The following is a 17,278-nucleotide window of genomic DNA, read 5'->3' on the forward strand; positions in this document are numbered from 1 at the left end:
ATTGCAGTGTTCTATTTCATTAAACCACTTGTAATTAATTACACCACTTCTAACAAAAATTCATAGTAACGATGCCATTTTGCACCACCAATATACTGAGACCTTTAAAGCGGCACTAGGCAGACAATTTAAGCCTTCCGTTAGAAAAACAGAGATTATAAACTCCTTATTTTTCAGATTGTTAGCCTCCAGCCCTTTTAGAAAACTCATTAGTTGGTTTTCTCAAAGAGCATTTACACGAGCATCTAGCTATATTAGCATGTATTTAGCAAGACATCCGAGTCTAGACAGGTTCAGTTCACACATAGAACTTGATTGAAATTACTTACATCCCGGCCTCTACCATTATAGCCTGGCATTAAGCTTCAACTTTATTACCCAAGTCCGATATTTTTCATGGATTGGGACCCAAATAAAGTTCTAGCCAGACTTGTTTGAAAGAGCTCCAAACATGGATGTTTGGTTAGACGCGAATGTTGCAGTTACCAAAACTAACAGTTACTTTTTGTAGTCTTTTCTGCTCTCTTTAAAAAATATGTCTTACAGCGGAGCACATGTTGAATTATCGCAGTCAACATACTTGTGAATAACACTTCAGAAATTGACTAGAGTTCAGTCAAATTTAGAAACTTTGGCTATAAATTTTTATAGCTAAAAATTGCTGGGACTGGATATAAAGAACATAATATTTTTAAGGAGAATCCCTTGAATTCCCAGGGATTTACCCAGTTAACATCGTGGATATAGGCTTCCCTTGAGATTTTCAAATAGTTGGTTTTTTCCACTTCAAAGTTAATACAGGTAAATAGACATATTTTTTTTTAGTAATTTTACAAGTCGAATAAGTGGGGATGATGTAGAGTTAAGAACTTGAAAATACCTTACTGGAACTAAGTTAGGTCATAGACCTGTCCCTGAAAGGTTCTTTAACCTAGAGCAAAAGCTTTCTGAGTTAGTTAAAAGCCACTATTAAAGACTTTACCATAAATAAGCGCATCAAAACGCGTAATAGAAGGTGAATTGAACTCGAAATATGTATTCTAGTTATAAAATGAGCAAATTTAAATTCTGTATCTTGAAAAGTAGTATTCAACAAACTTTAATTAGTTAAGAAAGGGAAATCAAAATATCAGGGCTTGTTTAAAAACCAACAGAGAAAGAATTTTTTACGGAGTGGCTCTACTATCGAAATTCTTACTCTAAGTTTGGCAGTGATGGAGGTAATCCTCCACTTTTATAATCGTAGTAGTCATAAGCCAATTCTTCATCTTCTTCTACAGACTGTTCTTCAGAATTTTCTGCTTCAGATGATGTCAACAAGCTGTCTTTGGAAACCGAAATCTTCATAGGAGTGAATCCATCTGAACTAACAAATCAAAAATAATTTTAAATAAAGGCAGTAGAATGAATATGTTCAATCTGAAAAAAAAGCAATTTAAAAATAAAATATTCTCTCCAGCTTCTTAATAATAATGTAAACACGTAATTGAGAAGAATAGATTCAAAGTATGTTTCTTGTGGCTTTTGCAACCCCTTATTCTCCCATATAACCACTCTTGTTTTAAAGTTTACACTCATTGTAAACATTTACCTTACTTTCATATTTACTGAGGTTCAAGAACCAATTTTTATTTTTGAAAAGTGCCCTTTTGAGCTACATATATACATCAAATATAAAACATCTGGCTTTCAAAACGTGTGTACCAGCTTAGACAAGCTAAAAAAGAAACAGAGCTTCCTTAGGATGTACCCAAGAACCCCTTGAACCCCACCCTAGCTGAGTAGTTAGCAGGCTAGACTTGAAATCCTTTGCCCGTGAGGACAGGGGTTCGAATCCTGGTGTTGTTGATTATTTGGTTTTAAACAGGGGTCAGTGGTGTGATGCCGTAAGCTCAACCAGAGTTGACCCAGCTCTAAATTGGTACCTTGAGAAACCTGGGGAAGGTAAACAGGATGGGTGTGGGAAAGCATGGGAAGTCTGCCCCCCCCCTTGCCCTTACTGTTGAAGGCCCATGAAACGAAGATCAGTACCACGGGTAGGGAATGTAAAGTCCAATGCCGTATTTTTTACCTCATTGAATTCTTTACCAAACAAAAAAAAAAAAAAAAAGAAAAAAAGAGAAAAACTACGAATCTGGAGGATTCAGAAAATAGAGTAAAAGAAATTATTAAGAGAGTAAACTCAAGTTCGTTCCTGAGAAAAAAAAATAACAGCCGAAAATATATAGCTTTACTTACCAGGAACATTAAATGAAATATCGAGAACTAAATAAAATTATTGGTTTAATTTTTTTACTCATTTTTTATTCTTGTTCTACCTTATCCCGAAAATAAAAACAGCCACTATTTCTAGGGGGTGCACAATTCATATTCGTACCAAATAAATGTTAACTAGTGTATGCTTTGCTATTAACCTAGGCCTAATAATTTCATAGTTTAAAAATGTAGTTTTATATAGTTTTCTTCAACAAACTAGCATAGTTTTTAAAATATTTTAAGACTGAGTTTTCACCCCATTTTCTATAACTTTTAGGATGGATCAAACAAGCTTAGATTAGGAAAAAAGTACAAGAAAAAAAATCGATGCTTAAGACATATAAGTACCCTGGTAATTACTTTGGTAAAATTACTCGTTTGTGGGTGCCAAATATGGGAAAGGGGGCTAGAAGAAATTAATCAAAGCATAAAAACAAGTAGTTATTTCTAAAACAACATGAAGTATGACAACAACCTAAAAAAAATATGGCATTTAAGGGTTTAGTCTGGAGTTACCAACTCTGCCTGGGTGTGCGCTTGAATCAAGCATAACAAAATAATACCCAAATACGTTTACTGTTTAGCTTATTCCTTAATTTTTAAGGAATAAACTTGGAATAAAATTTCTCAGACTGGGGAAATATATTTATTTCATTCAATAAAGGAGGAAGCCATAGGCTTGTAGCATATATATATATATATATATATATATATATATATATTGCAATGTATTAAGCGGTTTATCTTGGATCGTGAGACTTCGAGTTTTTTAAATTGTGCATTTTTGCTGTTTTGATTTCCTCAAAACAGCAAAAATTAAGGGGCTCACATGGGAATTTTTTTGGAGCTACTGGGAAATAGTGAGTTGTTTTTCTCTTTTTTTCTTATCGGCACAGGTAGTTTCGTCTTATCAGGGCTTCGTCCACTTATTCCCATTAATTAGATAGACCCATTCCTTTTATTTTCATCGATTTACTAAAAACAACCTAATTAAATATAATTACCACAACTAGAAGCTCATATGACCTTGCCCAGTGGCTCAATTAATTGATTAAATCACATCATCAACAACACACAAATAAAAGACAACAAAAATAAGAAGAAGAAGAAAAAAATAGCAGACTCTCTTCCTGCATCTCGAGTAAAGGCAAACTTTTAGTTTGGAGGCCTGGACTGATGTCCACATAATACATGAAGATACACATTTTTTTTTCGTATATTTGCTCTTCATATTTCTTTGTTGTTACTCCGTTTGATTATTCAGTATCGGTAGTTGTGGGGTTTCACTTTGTGTAAGCCCAATTTTTTCTCTTTAATATTTGGATTTTTGCCAAAAAGTACCTCCGTAGAACCCCGATGTTTTTTGCACTTTTAGATTTTTAGAAGGACACAAGCCTTCTTGTCTTAGATATGAGAATGATTCCTAATGCTTACCAAAATAAGAAAGTGACACAAACCTTTGAGGAAGAAACGCATTTTTTTCTGGGAAGTCTTTTCCATTATTCGTATCTCCAATGGATCTTGGTTCACTAATGCCATCTAGGTTTTCTTGAAATGGATCAAATGGTACCCCTGTTGTATCTCTGTCAAGAGACACGTCAACAGTATCGATCACAAAGTTTGTTGAATCTTCGACAATTTCGCTGACATTTGGTTCAGTTGGTGCTAAATTATATATATATATATATATATATATATATATATATATATATATATATATATATATATATATATATATATATATATATATATATATATATATATATATATATATATATATATATATATATATATATATATATATATATATATATATTTATATGTATATATACATATATTTATATATGTAAATGTTAAGGAACTGTAAGATCTTAAGCCGAACCGGCCAGCCATGACAAAAAACCAACAAAGAGAAAAATCTCTAAAAAAAAAAACAAACGAGACTGTGGCCAGTGTATATAAAAGTAAAACAACACAAACAAAACAACGCGAATATTTCGCCTGTATAAAAACAAGGCGTCTTCAGCACGAAAGACAAAAAAAAAAAAAAAACAAGATAAAACTAAAAACCAATAAAACCACCACCAAAAAAACAACAAAAAAGTACAATCGGCGCAAACTGATCCACGTAGGGAAAAGATGCTAATATAGAGTTACTTCAGTGAGGACACCAGAGTAACTGAGGAAAAAAAAAACTGTAAATTACATTAATTATTCAGTTGCAAAATAATCCTTTTGTTAGCTATTACTGAAGTAAATCCTTTTGGTCTAGCAGTTAAAATAGTCCCCTGGTGATTATTTAAAATCTTTACTCCCTTATTGACAATTGATTCATTCTTTAGAAGGTTATCATAAATTTTGGTCTGTTAGACCAAAACGATTTGCTTCAGTAATAGCTAACAAAAGGATTATTTCGCAACTGAATAATTAAAGTAATTTACAGTTTTTTTTATTTTTCCTCAGTTACTCTGGTGTCCTCACTGAAGTAACTCTATTTTAGCATCTTTTCCCTACGTGGCTTAGTTTGCGCCGATGGTACATTTTTGTTTTTTTTTTTTGGTGGTTGTTTTATTGGTTTTTAGTTTTATCTTGTTTTTTTTTTTGTGTTTTTTTTTCTTTCGTGCTGAAGACGCCTTGTTTGTATACAGGCAAAATATCCGCGTTGTTTTGTTTCTGTTGTTTTCCTTTTCTCTCCACTGGCCACAGTCTCGTTTGTTTGTTTTTTCTTTAGAGATTTTTCTCTTTGTTGGTTTTTTGTTAAGGAACTGTGCTTTTTAATCATGAAACTACGGTTTATAAGAAATTTGAAAAAAAAAAAATACATATCTGCCTTACTAAAAAATTGAAGTTCCGAAAAAAAAGTCAGGGAAATGTTGATTGTCATCATAAATGTGAAGCTTCATTGACTTCAACCGAACTCGGTTGGACTATTCGAGCCTGCTGGTTGAAATTGCTCCGTCGAATTCAGGGTAGAATTTTTGGTTTCTTATTCTAAAGAAGACACTTATTGGTTTGAGGATAGTGCAACTATTGCAGATAATAAATAATGTAATTAAAAACCTTCTCGTAAAATTTGCGAAAACCGTTTTAAGTATATCCTCTGTTGGCTGCATAACTCTCGGATTTGCGTGAACCAACTTATGTCGAAATAAAAAAAAAATTACTTCGTAATCTTTCTTGTAAACATTTTGGAACATTCATTGAAGTAAATAATTGTGAAAATCCGTGAATTTCAATCTAAATTAACCGTGCAGTACAAAAGCTAAAGAACTGCAAATTGCTGCTCTATATTAGGAGCAGATTCAGAGAGAGCGTTTGGGACCCAGACCTGCCAGAGCAGAATCTCATAACTTTTACATAATTTTTACGTTGGCCTTTTTTATTTTTCTCTCATACTGTTGTAATTTGCCTGTATTCAACAGTTTTGGTGCACTTAACCCTTCTCCTCCCACCGAATATAATTACGGCATATGTATCTGTTCTGTGTGTAATTATAAAAATTACGTCAACAAATAAATGCTGCCAAATTTTTCGCTTCATTACAGAATTATGTTGTGGTAATTCAAACAATTTTTATAGTTATTTTTTTTCTAACTGAATTTGCTCCTGGGCCCCTAAATTAATCAGATTGAATTGATTACATCAATCCATTATCCTGTATCTCATATTCATACAGTTTTATTTGTGGGGGGGGGGAACGAGCCGAGAGTTTGCCTGGGCAGGCTAAAACTAAAGATAACCCTGTCAGAATATATTTCTCGGCGTTAGGTTCAACACACTGGTTCTCTATGCATTTAAAGGGATGCAATTAAGTACATCGAAGTTTTTTTTTACAGTAAATCATTTAGGCTTATTCTACTTCAAGAAATATTTAGAAGATACAATTTTTCGACGCAAAAATTGTCGTTACCACGTTTTAACGACATAAAGCACAAGTCTTGTTCAACAAATATCTATTATTACAGTGAAAAAGTTATTATTTTTTTATTCTATCAAGCTGAGGGAATTGAATTGATGGAGAAGGGTTTTCCTTTCTTCCTTGTAGGTCTCAGAAGGCTTACAATGTTTGAGTTATTTTTTTCCTGTGATTATATAAAATTAATCCGGTTAACATCCTTTCGAAATTTGTGTATCAAGTTAAATCCTTCTATGGCACCACTTTCCTCAGTCTCTGACTCTATTTTATTTGATAAACCATCAACTAACAAGTCTCATATCGTCTAACACCTAATATTGCTTAACATTTCTTAAACAAATCGTCTAATATTATGCTAAGAAAAATTCCCCTTAACTAAGCACGTCTTGAATTGTCGCAACTGAGTTAATAAGACCTATATCCCCTTTTTGAATATCGTGACCAGCTATTAAAATTAATAAGCCCACAGAATAATTTAAAGTTAGGCGTGTGGACGAGAACTCATTCCAGAGGGCTTCACTATTCAAGGGCGGGAGACAAGTAATAAAGTGTGTCACTTAAAACCACAGTAGACAGAATATAGCAGTATGATCATTCTCTATCTCTCCCATTATAAAAACCCGGACAGGGGTGCGAGTGGAAAGAAACAGGCTAAACAAGCTAAGGCAGAATGAGGTGGGAGGAGCTTTTTGTTCACGATGACCAGAAATGATCTGCGATAAGCTTACTGACTCTAAACTGTGCTTAAAACCCACATAACACAGTGGTTCGTCATGTTTTTAGTTAACACATTCCGTTTCAAGTATACCGATTAGGTCGGTTTCACAAGCTAAAAGAGAAAACTTTCAAAACACTGGTCAGCCGCAGATGAACGTCAGATAGTCTTAACTAATGTTATCTTCCTAAAATTATCTCTCCTTGTGCTAAGGTAGCAAAGATAGTATGTAGCTTAAAAAATTTGATTTAAAGCGTAGTCTATTACCATCACATGATTTTATTGGAAATATCCCTTCTCTCCTGGCAAGATTTTCCGGCTTCATATTTTGTCAAGTCCTTTATTCTGACCGCCAAAACCACAGCTAATTTTTCCACTTGGAGAGTGCAACTATTGTTTTCACTTTTCTTTTCAAACAATCCGTAAAATCTCGGCGATTTTCGTTAGATGGCTCTTAGCCTAAGAACCACCTTTCGACTTTCTTCTGACAACAGTTTCGGTATGTTACTTTTTTCAGGAGACGAATTGGAGTGTTGTCAAATCACGAACATGTGGGGGTAGCAAAAATTATTTTTTTAAACCTACAGGGGGAGGGTTGTCTTTGCTTTTCATTTTTCTCTATGAAAACACAAGAAAAAAGACATTCCCAATGAAAACTTCAAAAAAGTTTCTTTGAAATTGGAAGGGGGAAATTTCTCAATTTCTCCCCCTCTCCCAATTTGACGAAACCTTGACTGATATTTCGATAGATCTCTCGAAAAATCAGTAGAAATGAGAACACTGTGTCCAATAGTAAGAGCGTTAATTTTGTCAAAAAGTGGCCGTTCAAATCCAAATCAAAACTGGACTCGAAATTGAAAATAGCTCAACAGTTATAGAAATTTAGGAGATCACTGAAATCAACAAATAAACGTTCATGCTGATTTATCTGTTTACATAAATCAATCTAGAGACTTGCTACAAATTCCCACTATATTGTGATTCTGTAATTTTTCGATAAGCTACAAAACGTTGGTGAACTCTCTGAGCCATAACAAAGTACACCCTTCGGGTCAAGTTCCATAAGATCTCTGATTCAAATTTTATCCGGTTCCCTAAGCAGCACTCCAATATATTTCCTGAGCAACATCCCATCCCAGAATTAAGTTCTGGTACACCTCATAGGAAAATTCTGGACTGTTCCAGATTTTCTAAATTCTGGAAATTCCAAATTCTGGACAGTTCCTAGAAAAATCCATAATTCGCTAGATTACTTTATCCAAATCCTGATACATTCAGTAACTCAATTCCCGGTGTAGCGTCTGAGCCGAATTCTGGGAAAGTTCCATGACCCATTTTATAGTGAATTCCCGTTTTCTTTTAGGTTTCCTTATTCAAACTCGATTACTGTCCTTGAGCAAGATTCCAGCGTATTCCCTGAGTAATAATCCTGTAGATTTCTTTAAAAGCATCAAGCTCAGGTGTATTACGCAAATTCTGACAGACGTGGCTTCGCCGCAACAGTAAAACTTAAAACAGTAAAACTTACCGGAGTATGCCTGTTTAGAGCTAAGTATTTGTCTCATGGGAAATTTCGAAGGGGTAACCACTTTAAGAAAGGTGCGTGTCAAGCGTGGCGGAAATTATGACAAGCGTGGCAGAACTGTGTGGCACAAGCAACGTTCCAAGATATACACCATGTGGTGGAAAGCGGGCAGCCCCTCGGGAAATTTGTTCCTTATTCAGCATACGTTCATCTTAAGACACCTCTGTCGCAGATTAGAGAATACTGTGCGAGGAACTTCAATTGTAATTGTAGAAGTCAAAGAAAGAAAAAAAGATCTTGGCAGACTAGCATAATTGTTTGGTTCATTAGTATTATAAGCCACAGTAATGAGAAAACTGTTCACGTATGAACAATTTGTATGTCAAAGATCAGGAATGTTATTTTAAGTTGAATCTCAGGCACCGTTATGTAGTGTGATAAATCAGACTATGCAACTATTTTTTATCCTATCCGGGCTACTAATAAATTTAGGGTTGCCTAATTATAAAGCTTTACCAATCAAGGAAAGAGCAGGGCTGCATCCAGGATTTTGTTCAGGAGGGGGAGGGGGTATTTTTTCATGGGGGGGGGGGTACAAAAACAAAACTTTAAAAACGCCATCAAAATGTGTTTTTGTGCATTTATATTACGTTTTTACGAGTCAAACAAACATTTCAGAGTAGGGGGGAGTTAAATCCCCTAGCTCCTCCCTTGAATACGGCATTGAGCATGAAACTGCCTTTTTAAAGAGAGACAGGCGTGAGTAGGTGTGGAGGGAGTAGAGACAGGCACTAAAAAACCTCTTCTATATAGTCAGATTTCTCCAATAATTTCTTATATTTTTCATTTATTGATAATTATATACAACATAATTTAATTTTTCTAAAAAAATTTGAGCCTTGTTCGAAATGCCCTCTCCCCAGTTTAAGATGAATTTCTGTGTAAATGCCTAGGGCGGAATCTCCCCAAATCCTGTAATTTCTCCATTACTTCCTAAATAATTTATACAATCAAGCCTTTTTTTACTGTTTAGAGGCATTTTATGTTTTTTTTTTAATCCTCAACTTGGATCTGAAGGCTACATATTTCAAGCCGTTATGGAAAAGAATAGAACTTTTTTACTGTATATTCTCTCCTCTTTTCGGCTACTTTTATCTATTAAAACAGTCCATTGAAGTCGTCAAAATATCGCAAGAAGAAAAAGAAACTTGAGCCAAAAATTTACAATAATCATGATTTGCTCAGAAGTAGCGATTTTTACGATTATAACAAACTGTTCGAGTTAAGCTTCGACTGCGCGATTTCTTCTTCCGCAACATCTTCTGGGGACTTACTAGTTAAAAGTCACTTTCAAAAGACGAGGAGATGATAGATAAGCTTTGCATGTGATCAAGTCAAGATTAACGATGAAAATATTTCAGAATATTTTATAAGAAATGGGTCTAAAAATCTCTGTGACAAGATTCTTTCTTCCTGAAGCAAATATCTAGAACATTTAAATGGCTACTTTTGGCAAATTTGTACGCACTTTTTTTGGGGGGGGGGAAATGCTAGGCAGGGATAAACTCAACAGAAATAGGCAAATTATATAAAAAATATTTGGAAAATTAAAAAAGATTGAACATTCGACATTTGGGAAAGGGCACGAGTGGGAAGCCCACCCCACTTACATACCTGGTATCAAGGGAGTCCACCTGCGGAGGATTGGGAATTTGACTAGAAAACTAGTGCTTTCGTTGCTTTGGTGGCAAGACGCTGCATTCCCGGCAATGATTCTGTCCTTTTTTTCCCTTTTTTAGCTAAAATTACACTTATCCAGGCATTAAGATTTCCAGGCATAAGATGTAACATTAAAAGTGTTACACAGCAGTGTCAATTAGAGAGGCAGGGGGGGGATATTTGCACAACCCCCAAAACCTTTTTGTCCCTCCCTGGATTTTGAGAAATGTCTTTTTTTTGTATTCCAATTTAAAAATGACCTTGTTTGTATTTTCATTGACAAAAAAGTGAAATTATAAAATTTGCTCCCTCCTAGATTTTGATAAATACATTTTCTCCCCCCCCCTAAATTTCTATGAATTGATGTCACTGGCGTTGCAGCATCAAACAAGATGTTTGATTCTCAGAGGGACTAGTGAATCAAGACGTGCGCAAAATAATCTTGGGCCCGTGCCGATTTCAACAATATTTTTAAATTTTCCATATAGCATATCCATTTTTTTTGATTTTTAAGGGCTCTTCCCGCCCTAATTCCAAATAAAATCCTGCGTATGTCCTTGAGAAAGCTTGGCAATTGCTACAACAGATAATTTAGGATACGCTGCTTGTGAAGCAGATAAATAGATAATTATATATCATCTGCTAAATACCATCCAAACAATTATCATGACATCATCTGGGTGTTTTAGAGAATGATACGATTTGACACTAAAAAACCGTGATGATGCCGCATTTTTTCAACGAACCAAACTCTTTTTTTCCGTCCTGTCAAGTGTTGCAATATAAATGCGAAAAGTAGGTCAAGAGCTTACGGCTAGGATTAGTCTACTACCCATACGAACCATACTGCACTATGTTTCATAGTGCCCATACTGCACTATGAACCCTGGCCCAAAGTAACCAGAAATTTAAAAACGCGTTTAAGAAAAAAACTGGCTGGTGATAAAAAAAAATTGCCATTTGTAGATGATTCAGGAATGATAGCTATTACCTCGATTAGTGTTAATAGTAAAATGTTATTTGAAAATCAATTTATACGAAAGTTGAAAAATAGCCTAAAACCTCTAAAACATATGGTAAGGTAGAAACGGAAAGAATGCCATTGAAGTCACCATGGTAAAAACCCTACACAAGAAACTTGTAATCTTTTGGCATGAGCTAGGAAAATCACTTTTTTGCAGGGGTAGTAATGATGTGCCCTCTTTTTTCTAAAAAAAAAAAAAAAAAAAAAAAAAAAATACCACCAAAATCGGTTTGGTTATGTATTTTTATCTTAGACTCGGAGTCCAAAACACCGGGAACACTTGGGATTCTATATACAACACCCACTACAATTGATGATGTTTGGTTATGTATTTTTATCCAAACATGCTCAATTCCCCCAATAGTCAGAGAGTTAGGAAGAATGGGACTAACCTTATCTCTTACATATTAGCATTAAGCATACTCATCTGTGGCAAAGTGAGGAATTTAGGTTTGAAAAGAGTTAATAACCATTGATTTTGATTTCATGAGGCGATAAGGCTGACAAGGTGTTTTTTGGTGTAACGTCTGTAATTGCTCTACAAGGACAATTTTTGGCTATACGCCAGCCTTCATACGCAGAACGTGTCCAAGCCATTCCAACCTTTCTCTCACTATAGCCCTGGGAAGGAAGATCGAACCATATTTTTTGTTCAGCTTATTGTCTGAAATAAGGTAGTCAGACTGGTACCCAAGGCAGTCCGCAGACAATTTAACTGAAAAATATCAAACAAATCCTCCTCCGTCTTTCGGAGCACCCGCCCTTCAGAACCATACTTGACCCTGTCATCACTGTAGCTTCCAATGTTCCAATCTTGATTCGCAGAATGATCGTTCTGTTCTTTCAAACTTTTTTTTCAACTGTGAAAAAATTATCCTGGGGCTTGGCTATTCTACTTTTAACATCTTCACTTAAAAATAGCTTTAAATGAATTTTAATTCAATTAAAATTCACTGTATTTACTAAAAATACTAAATCATTCTCCTCGCAATGGCGGATCCAGGAAGGGGGCAAGGGGGACGGCCCCCCAAACATCGCCTTAAGTAGTGTCCTTGACTTAGTTCATGCAGGCTTGCGTTAATTCAACTGACTTCTAAAGCACGTTTATTGGATCAACCTATTTTGCGCCCTTTTCCCATAAAACAAGTCCTGGATCCGCCCTTGTCTCCTCGTTACCCAGCATCACCTCTTCAACTTCACTTATTCCAAGTCTTAGTATTTTTCGCGTTTCTTAGCTTTGAAATTGTAATACATTCTTATCTCTAATGTGGTTTTCAGAGATTTTTTTTATCTCTTCTTTGTACCCAAGGTACTCAAGAAATCCAGGGTATGTGATTGTGCTTATGGTGTAATTTTCGGAAACAAGTGGTAAAAACTATGATAAAAGTTAAACACGCGTATATGGAATGGTGACAAAATTCTCGTTGTTTTTAACTTGTTTTACATACCAGATAATTCTTTTCCATATTTCATGCGGCAATGTTTTTGTTACCTAAATGACATTTCCATAATAACTTTTTTTCTAAGATTTGTCATAAGTTGTTTTTAATACATAATCTTAATATCACATTTCTATGGGGCGGAAGGGCGAGCGTATTTTTCTCAATCCCATTAATCTTAGATTTACTTCGATTCAGTTTTCACTTTTTTTTTAATATGTCCGCTAATGAATATAAACACGAACAACAAGGCCGAGATAGGGGTTGCTTCAAACGACGAAAAATCAAAGCCCTTATCTCCACATCCGAATTTTCGGTTCCATTGTAACCGAATCCCCGTGTAACTGAATCCCAAGCAACTGAACCCCAGTACAACTGAACCCCTGTATAACCGAACCCCCTTGCAACTGAACCCCCGTGCAACTGAACCCTCGTATAACCAAACCCCCGTGCAACTGAACCCCCTTGCAACTGAACCCTCGTGCTACTGAACCCTGATGCATCTCAACCCCCTTTAACAGAACCCTCGTGCAACTCAGCCCCCTTTCACTAAACCCCCGTGTAATTGAACCCCCATGTAACTGAATCCCCGTGCAACTGAACCCCGTATAACCGAACCCCCGTGCAACTGAACCCTCATGCTACTGAGCCTTTGTGCAACTGAACCCCCTTTAACTGAACCCTCGTGCAACTCAACCCCCGTGCAACTCAGCCCCATTTAACTAAACCCCCGTGTAACTGAACCCCCATATAACTGTAACTATGTGCAACCATGTAACCATGTAACTGTGTGCTAACAGAACACAACTGATGAGCAAAAAGTGATGATAGAGAGGGGAATACCGAAATCTCAGCTACCATTCTTGGGAGACATCTGACAGTTTATAAGTGACCATGGAATTCCTGTGTTGTTTTAAAGTCACTTTTCTGTGAATAGGCAGCGTGGCGGCAGAGTGCACCTGGCGACGATAAATCCCATCAATCCGGTTTTTGTCAGGGAAAAATTACTCAGTGATAATTTATTGCTCCCGCTAGCATTATGGGCTTCTAGGTCCGGGCCTAGGGACCTAGTGGTAAATCCAGGCCTGAGCGTTCACATATTTCCTTTTGGTGAATTGACTTTCCCTTTAAGCACTCTCTGGGAGTTCCAACTTAATACACAAATCCCTTTTTGAGATATGCCATTTTGAAAATCTGCATGCACATAGTATCTTTTGATTTAGTTCAAGTTCCACTCCAAATACCTCATTCTGTCAAATTTTCAACTTGATATGCGTAGCCTTAATAGTGCTAGTTTAATAGTAGCAGAGGTCGTAGTAGAAGCAGTAGAAGTAATAATAGTGTTGAATTAGTAGTAGTAGTAGCATTATTAATAGCAGGAGTAGCAGGTATATGCCCCATAAGTTTAATCTTCATGCACTAAGCTGTTCCAAAAAAAAAAAAAAATTGCTGATACACCTGTATCAGCAATCTGTATGTTATTGCAAGTTACCAATTGTTAAAATTAAAGGTTTTTATAGACGGGATGATTGTAAAAACTATGAAAGAAGCTCATTCGATTGGAAATTGAAAGTTCAAGTTCAATTTCGAAGAATCAAAGATAATCACGGGACAATCAGCCTTTCCCTTTTGACTGACACCCCCCCCCCAAATACATCCGATCAAAATAAAAATAAATATTTCGTTCAAAATAGTCTGAAGATCAAATAACCATGCCTTTGGGGTTAACAACCCCACCAGCAGCATCTGGGGCAAGGGCTGTAAGTTAAGCTAGTTGCTCATTGCTAACACATAAGGTTTTTGTAGAAAAAAAATTGTATGAACTTTGGGGGGGAGGCTCATTCGATTGGAAATCAAAATTTCCAGTGCACTTTTTCAGAGTTAAAAGTGATCGGAAGGCTTCCACCCCACCCTATTTTTCCCCCAAATACATCCGATCTAAATTTTGGAACGGCCATTTTATTTAAAACAGTTCAAAGGTTAAATAACTATGGTTCATACCCTATTGTGTTTTACCCAATGTAAGTAAGGTGGTTGAGTTGCACGAGGGTTCAGTAGCACGAGGGTTCAGTTGCACGGGGGTTCAGTTGCACGGGGGTTCGGTTATACGGGGATTGAGCTGCTCAGGGGTTCAGTCACATGGGGGTTTAGTTAACTGGGGTTCAGTTAAACGGGGGTTTAGTTAAATGGGTTTGAGTTGCACGGGGATTGAGTTGCACGAGGGTTCAGTTAAAGGGGGTTCAGTTGCACGAGGGTTCAGTTTCACGGGGGTTCGGTTAGTCGGGGGTTCAGTTGCACGGTGGTTCGGTTATACGGGGGTTCAGTTACACGGTGGTTCAGTTACTTGAGGTTCAGTTACACGGGGGTTCAGTTACACGCACACCGAATTTTCATCATAGATGACTTAATCTATGAATTTACTTTTCAATTTTCTTCAAGTAAAGAAGTTTGGGGGTTAAAATTCTAGATTTTTTTAATCCTCCGAATTTGAGATTTAAATACGTAAAATCTTTGAATTTCTGCTTTTTTTAGCCCGTATTTCTTGAATATGCCTGCATTAGCGTGTATTTCTGGCTGATTTCAAACCACGTTTTCCATATTATGTTTTTAAGTTCAGGCTATTCAGATTTGGCTATTCAGGATGTGTTTGGGGAAATGGTGAGTTTGAGAGGGGGGCTAGTTGCCCTCCAATCACTTTCGACTATTAAAAAGGACACTAGCCCTGCCAGTTTCCAATTGAATGAGCCCTTTCTGAAGTCTGTACTAAAACGCTTTCTATAAAAACCTTATATGCCCCCAGGGAATAACTTAAAACCATTGCCCAGAAGGGTTTGGGGGGTTTGTCATCCTCAAAATCATAATTTCTAGAACTTTTAAAAGCGTTAAACAAACTGGCTATCTAAAAGTTCTAAAACGAATTTGCTTGATGACAAAGTGGGTTTGAGAGGGGGATCAGTAGCTCTCCATTCACCTTTGACTATTATAAACGGCACCAGCCCTTTCAGTTTTTAATCAAATGAGCACTTTTTGAAGTTTTTACGACAACACTTTCTAAAAAAACCTATATGTCCCCTGGGTATAACTTAAACCCTTGCCCTGAGGGCTATGAGGGGATTGTCATCCCAAAAGACATAATTTCCAGAACTTTTAACAACATTGAATAAAATGACTATCTCAAAATTTTGATTGGAGGATTTTGGGGAAATGGTGGGCGTGAGGGGGTGGGCCCGTGATTTTGGGGAAATGGTGGGGGGTTAGTTGCCCTCCAATTACTTTCAACTATTAAAAAGGGCACTAGGACTTTCAATTTTCAATCGAATGAGCCCTTTTTGTAGTTTTACGACAACGCTTTCTATAAAAACATTAAATGTCCCCAGGGCATAACTTACAACCCTTGCCTTTAGGGCTGTGGGGGGTTGTCATCCTCAAAGACATAATTTCCAGAACTTTCAACTACGCTGACAAAAATGGCTATCTCAAAATTTTGATTGTGTGTTTGGAAAAATAGTGGGCGTGAGAGGGGGGTTAGTTGCCCTCCAATTGCTTTCGACTATTAAAAAGAACACTAGCCATTTTAATTTACAATGGAATGAGCCCTTTTTGTAGTATCTACGACAACGTTTTCTATAAAAAAGTTATATGCCCACAGGACATAATGTACAACCCTTGTCCTGAGGGCTGTGGGGGGGGGGGGGGTTCATCCTTAAAAGATCTAATTTCCAAAACTTTCAACTAGGTTAAACAAAATGGATATCTAAAAATTTGGTTGTACGTGTTTGGGGAATAGGTGGGCGTGATAGGGGGCTTAGTTGCCCTCTAATCACTTTCGACTATTAAAAAGGGCACTAGCCATTGCAATTTCCAATCGAATGAGCCCCTTTTGAAGTTTCTTCGAGAACGCTTTCTATGAAAACCTTATATGTCCCCAGGGCATAACTTATAACCCTTGCCCTGAGGGCTCTGAAGGGGTTATCATTCTCAAAGACCTAATTTCCTGAACTTTCAACTACGGTGAACAAAATAGCCATCAAAAAATTTTGATTGGACGTCAACCTTTCTTTCATTATAGTCCTAGATAGCGGTATTGAACCATATTTTTCGTACAGCCTATTGTTTGAAATGCGGTCGGTCAGCCGGGTGCCCAGAACAATCCTTAAGCAATTTCTCTGGAAAACATCTAGCAAATCTTCATCTGACTTTCGAAGCACCCATGCTTCAGAACCATATTTGACTACTGTCATCACTGTAGCTTCTAATATTCTAATGTTGGTTTGCAGACTTATCTTCCTAATCTTCCGAACTTTTTTTTAACTGCGAAAGAACACCCTGGGCATTGGCTATTCTACTTTTAACATCTTCACTACACCCACCATCTCCACTAATAATACTACCTAGGTAAGTGAAGCTGTCCAGTTGATCAGTCTTCCTCGTTACCCAACGTCATTTTTTCATCTTCACTAATTCCTAGCCTTAGCGACCTAGTCTTCCTCACATCAACTTTCAAACCTATTCTTGCACCTTGAACTTGCAAAACCTCGAAAAGTTAATTAATTTTGCTCAAACTTTCATCAATAATGCTTAAATCATCAGCATAATCTAATTTCAGGAGACTTTTTACTCTCCGTGTGATTCCCTGGCCTCTTAATGCCTTTGCTGTGCTCCTCAAAACGTAATCCATGAAAAT

The 17,278-nt window shown here is 36.5% G+C and overlaps 1 protein-coding gene across 1 annotated transcript in view; it reads right to left on the bottom strand.

Moving 5' to 3' along the window:
- Positions 1-17,278, bottom strand: part of LOC148940807 (uncharacterized) — a 39,084-nt gene that overhangs the window by 6,640 nt on the left and 15,166 nt on the right. The window contains exons 2-3 of the mRNA XM_089104800.1: positions 3,714-3,921; positions 1,199-1,366 (exon numbers count right to left, since the gene is read on the bottom strand). Of these exons, the coding sequence (XP_088960926.1) occupies positions 1,199-1,366; positions 3,714-3,921 (376 nt within the window). The remainder of the gene's footprint in view (positions 1-1,198; positions 1,367-3,713; positions 3,922-17,278) is intronic.

This window comes from Artemia sp. Qi Xiang Cuo, chromosome 19 (genome assembly GCF_049724085.1).
Source record: "Artemia sp. Qi Xiang Cuo chromosome 19, ASM4972408v1, whole genome shotgun sequence".
Classification (NCBI taxonomy): domain Eukaryota; kingdom Metazoa; phylum Arthropoda; class Branchiopoda; order Anostraca; family Artemiidae; genus Artemia; species Artemia sp. Qi Xiang Cuo.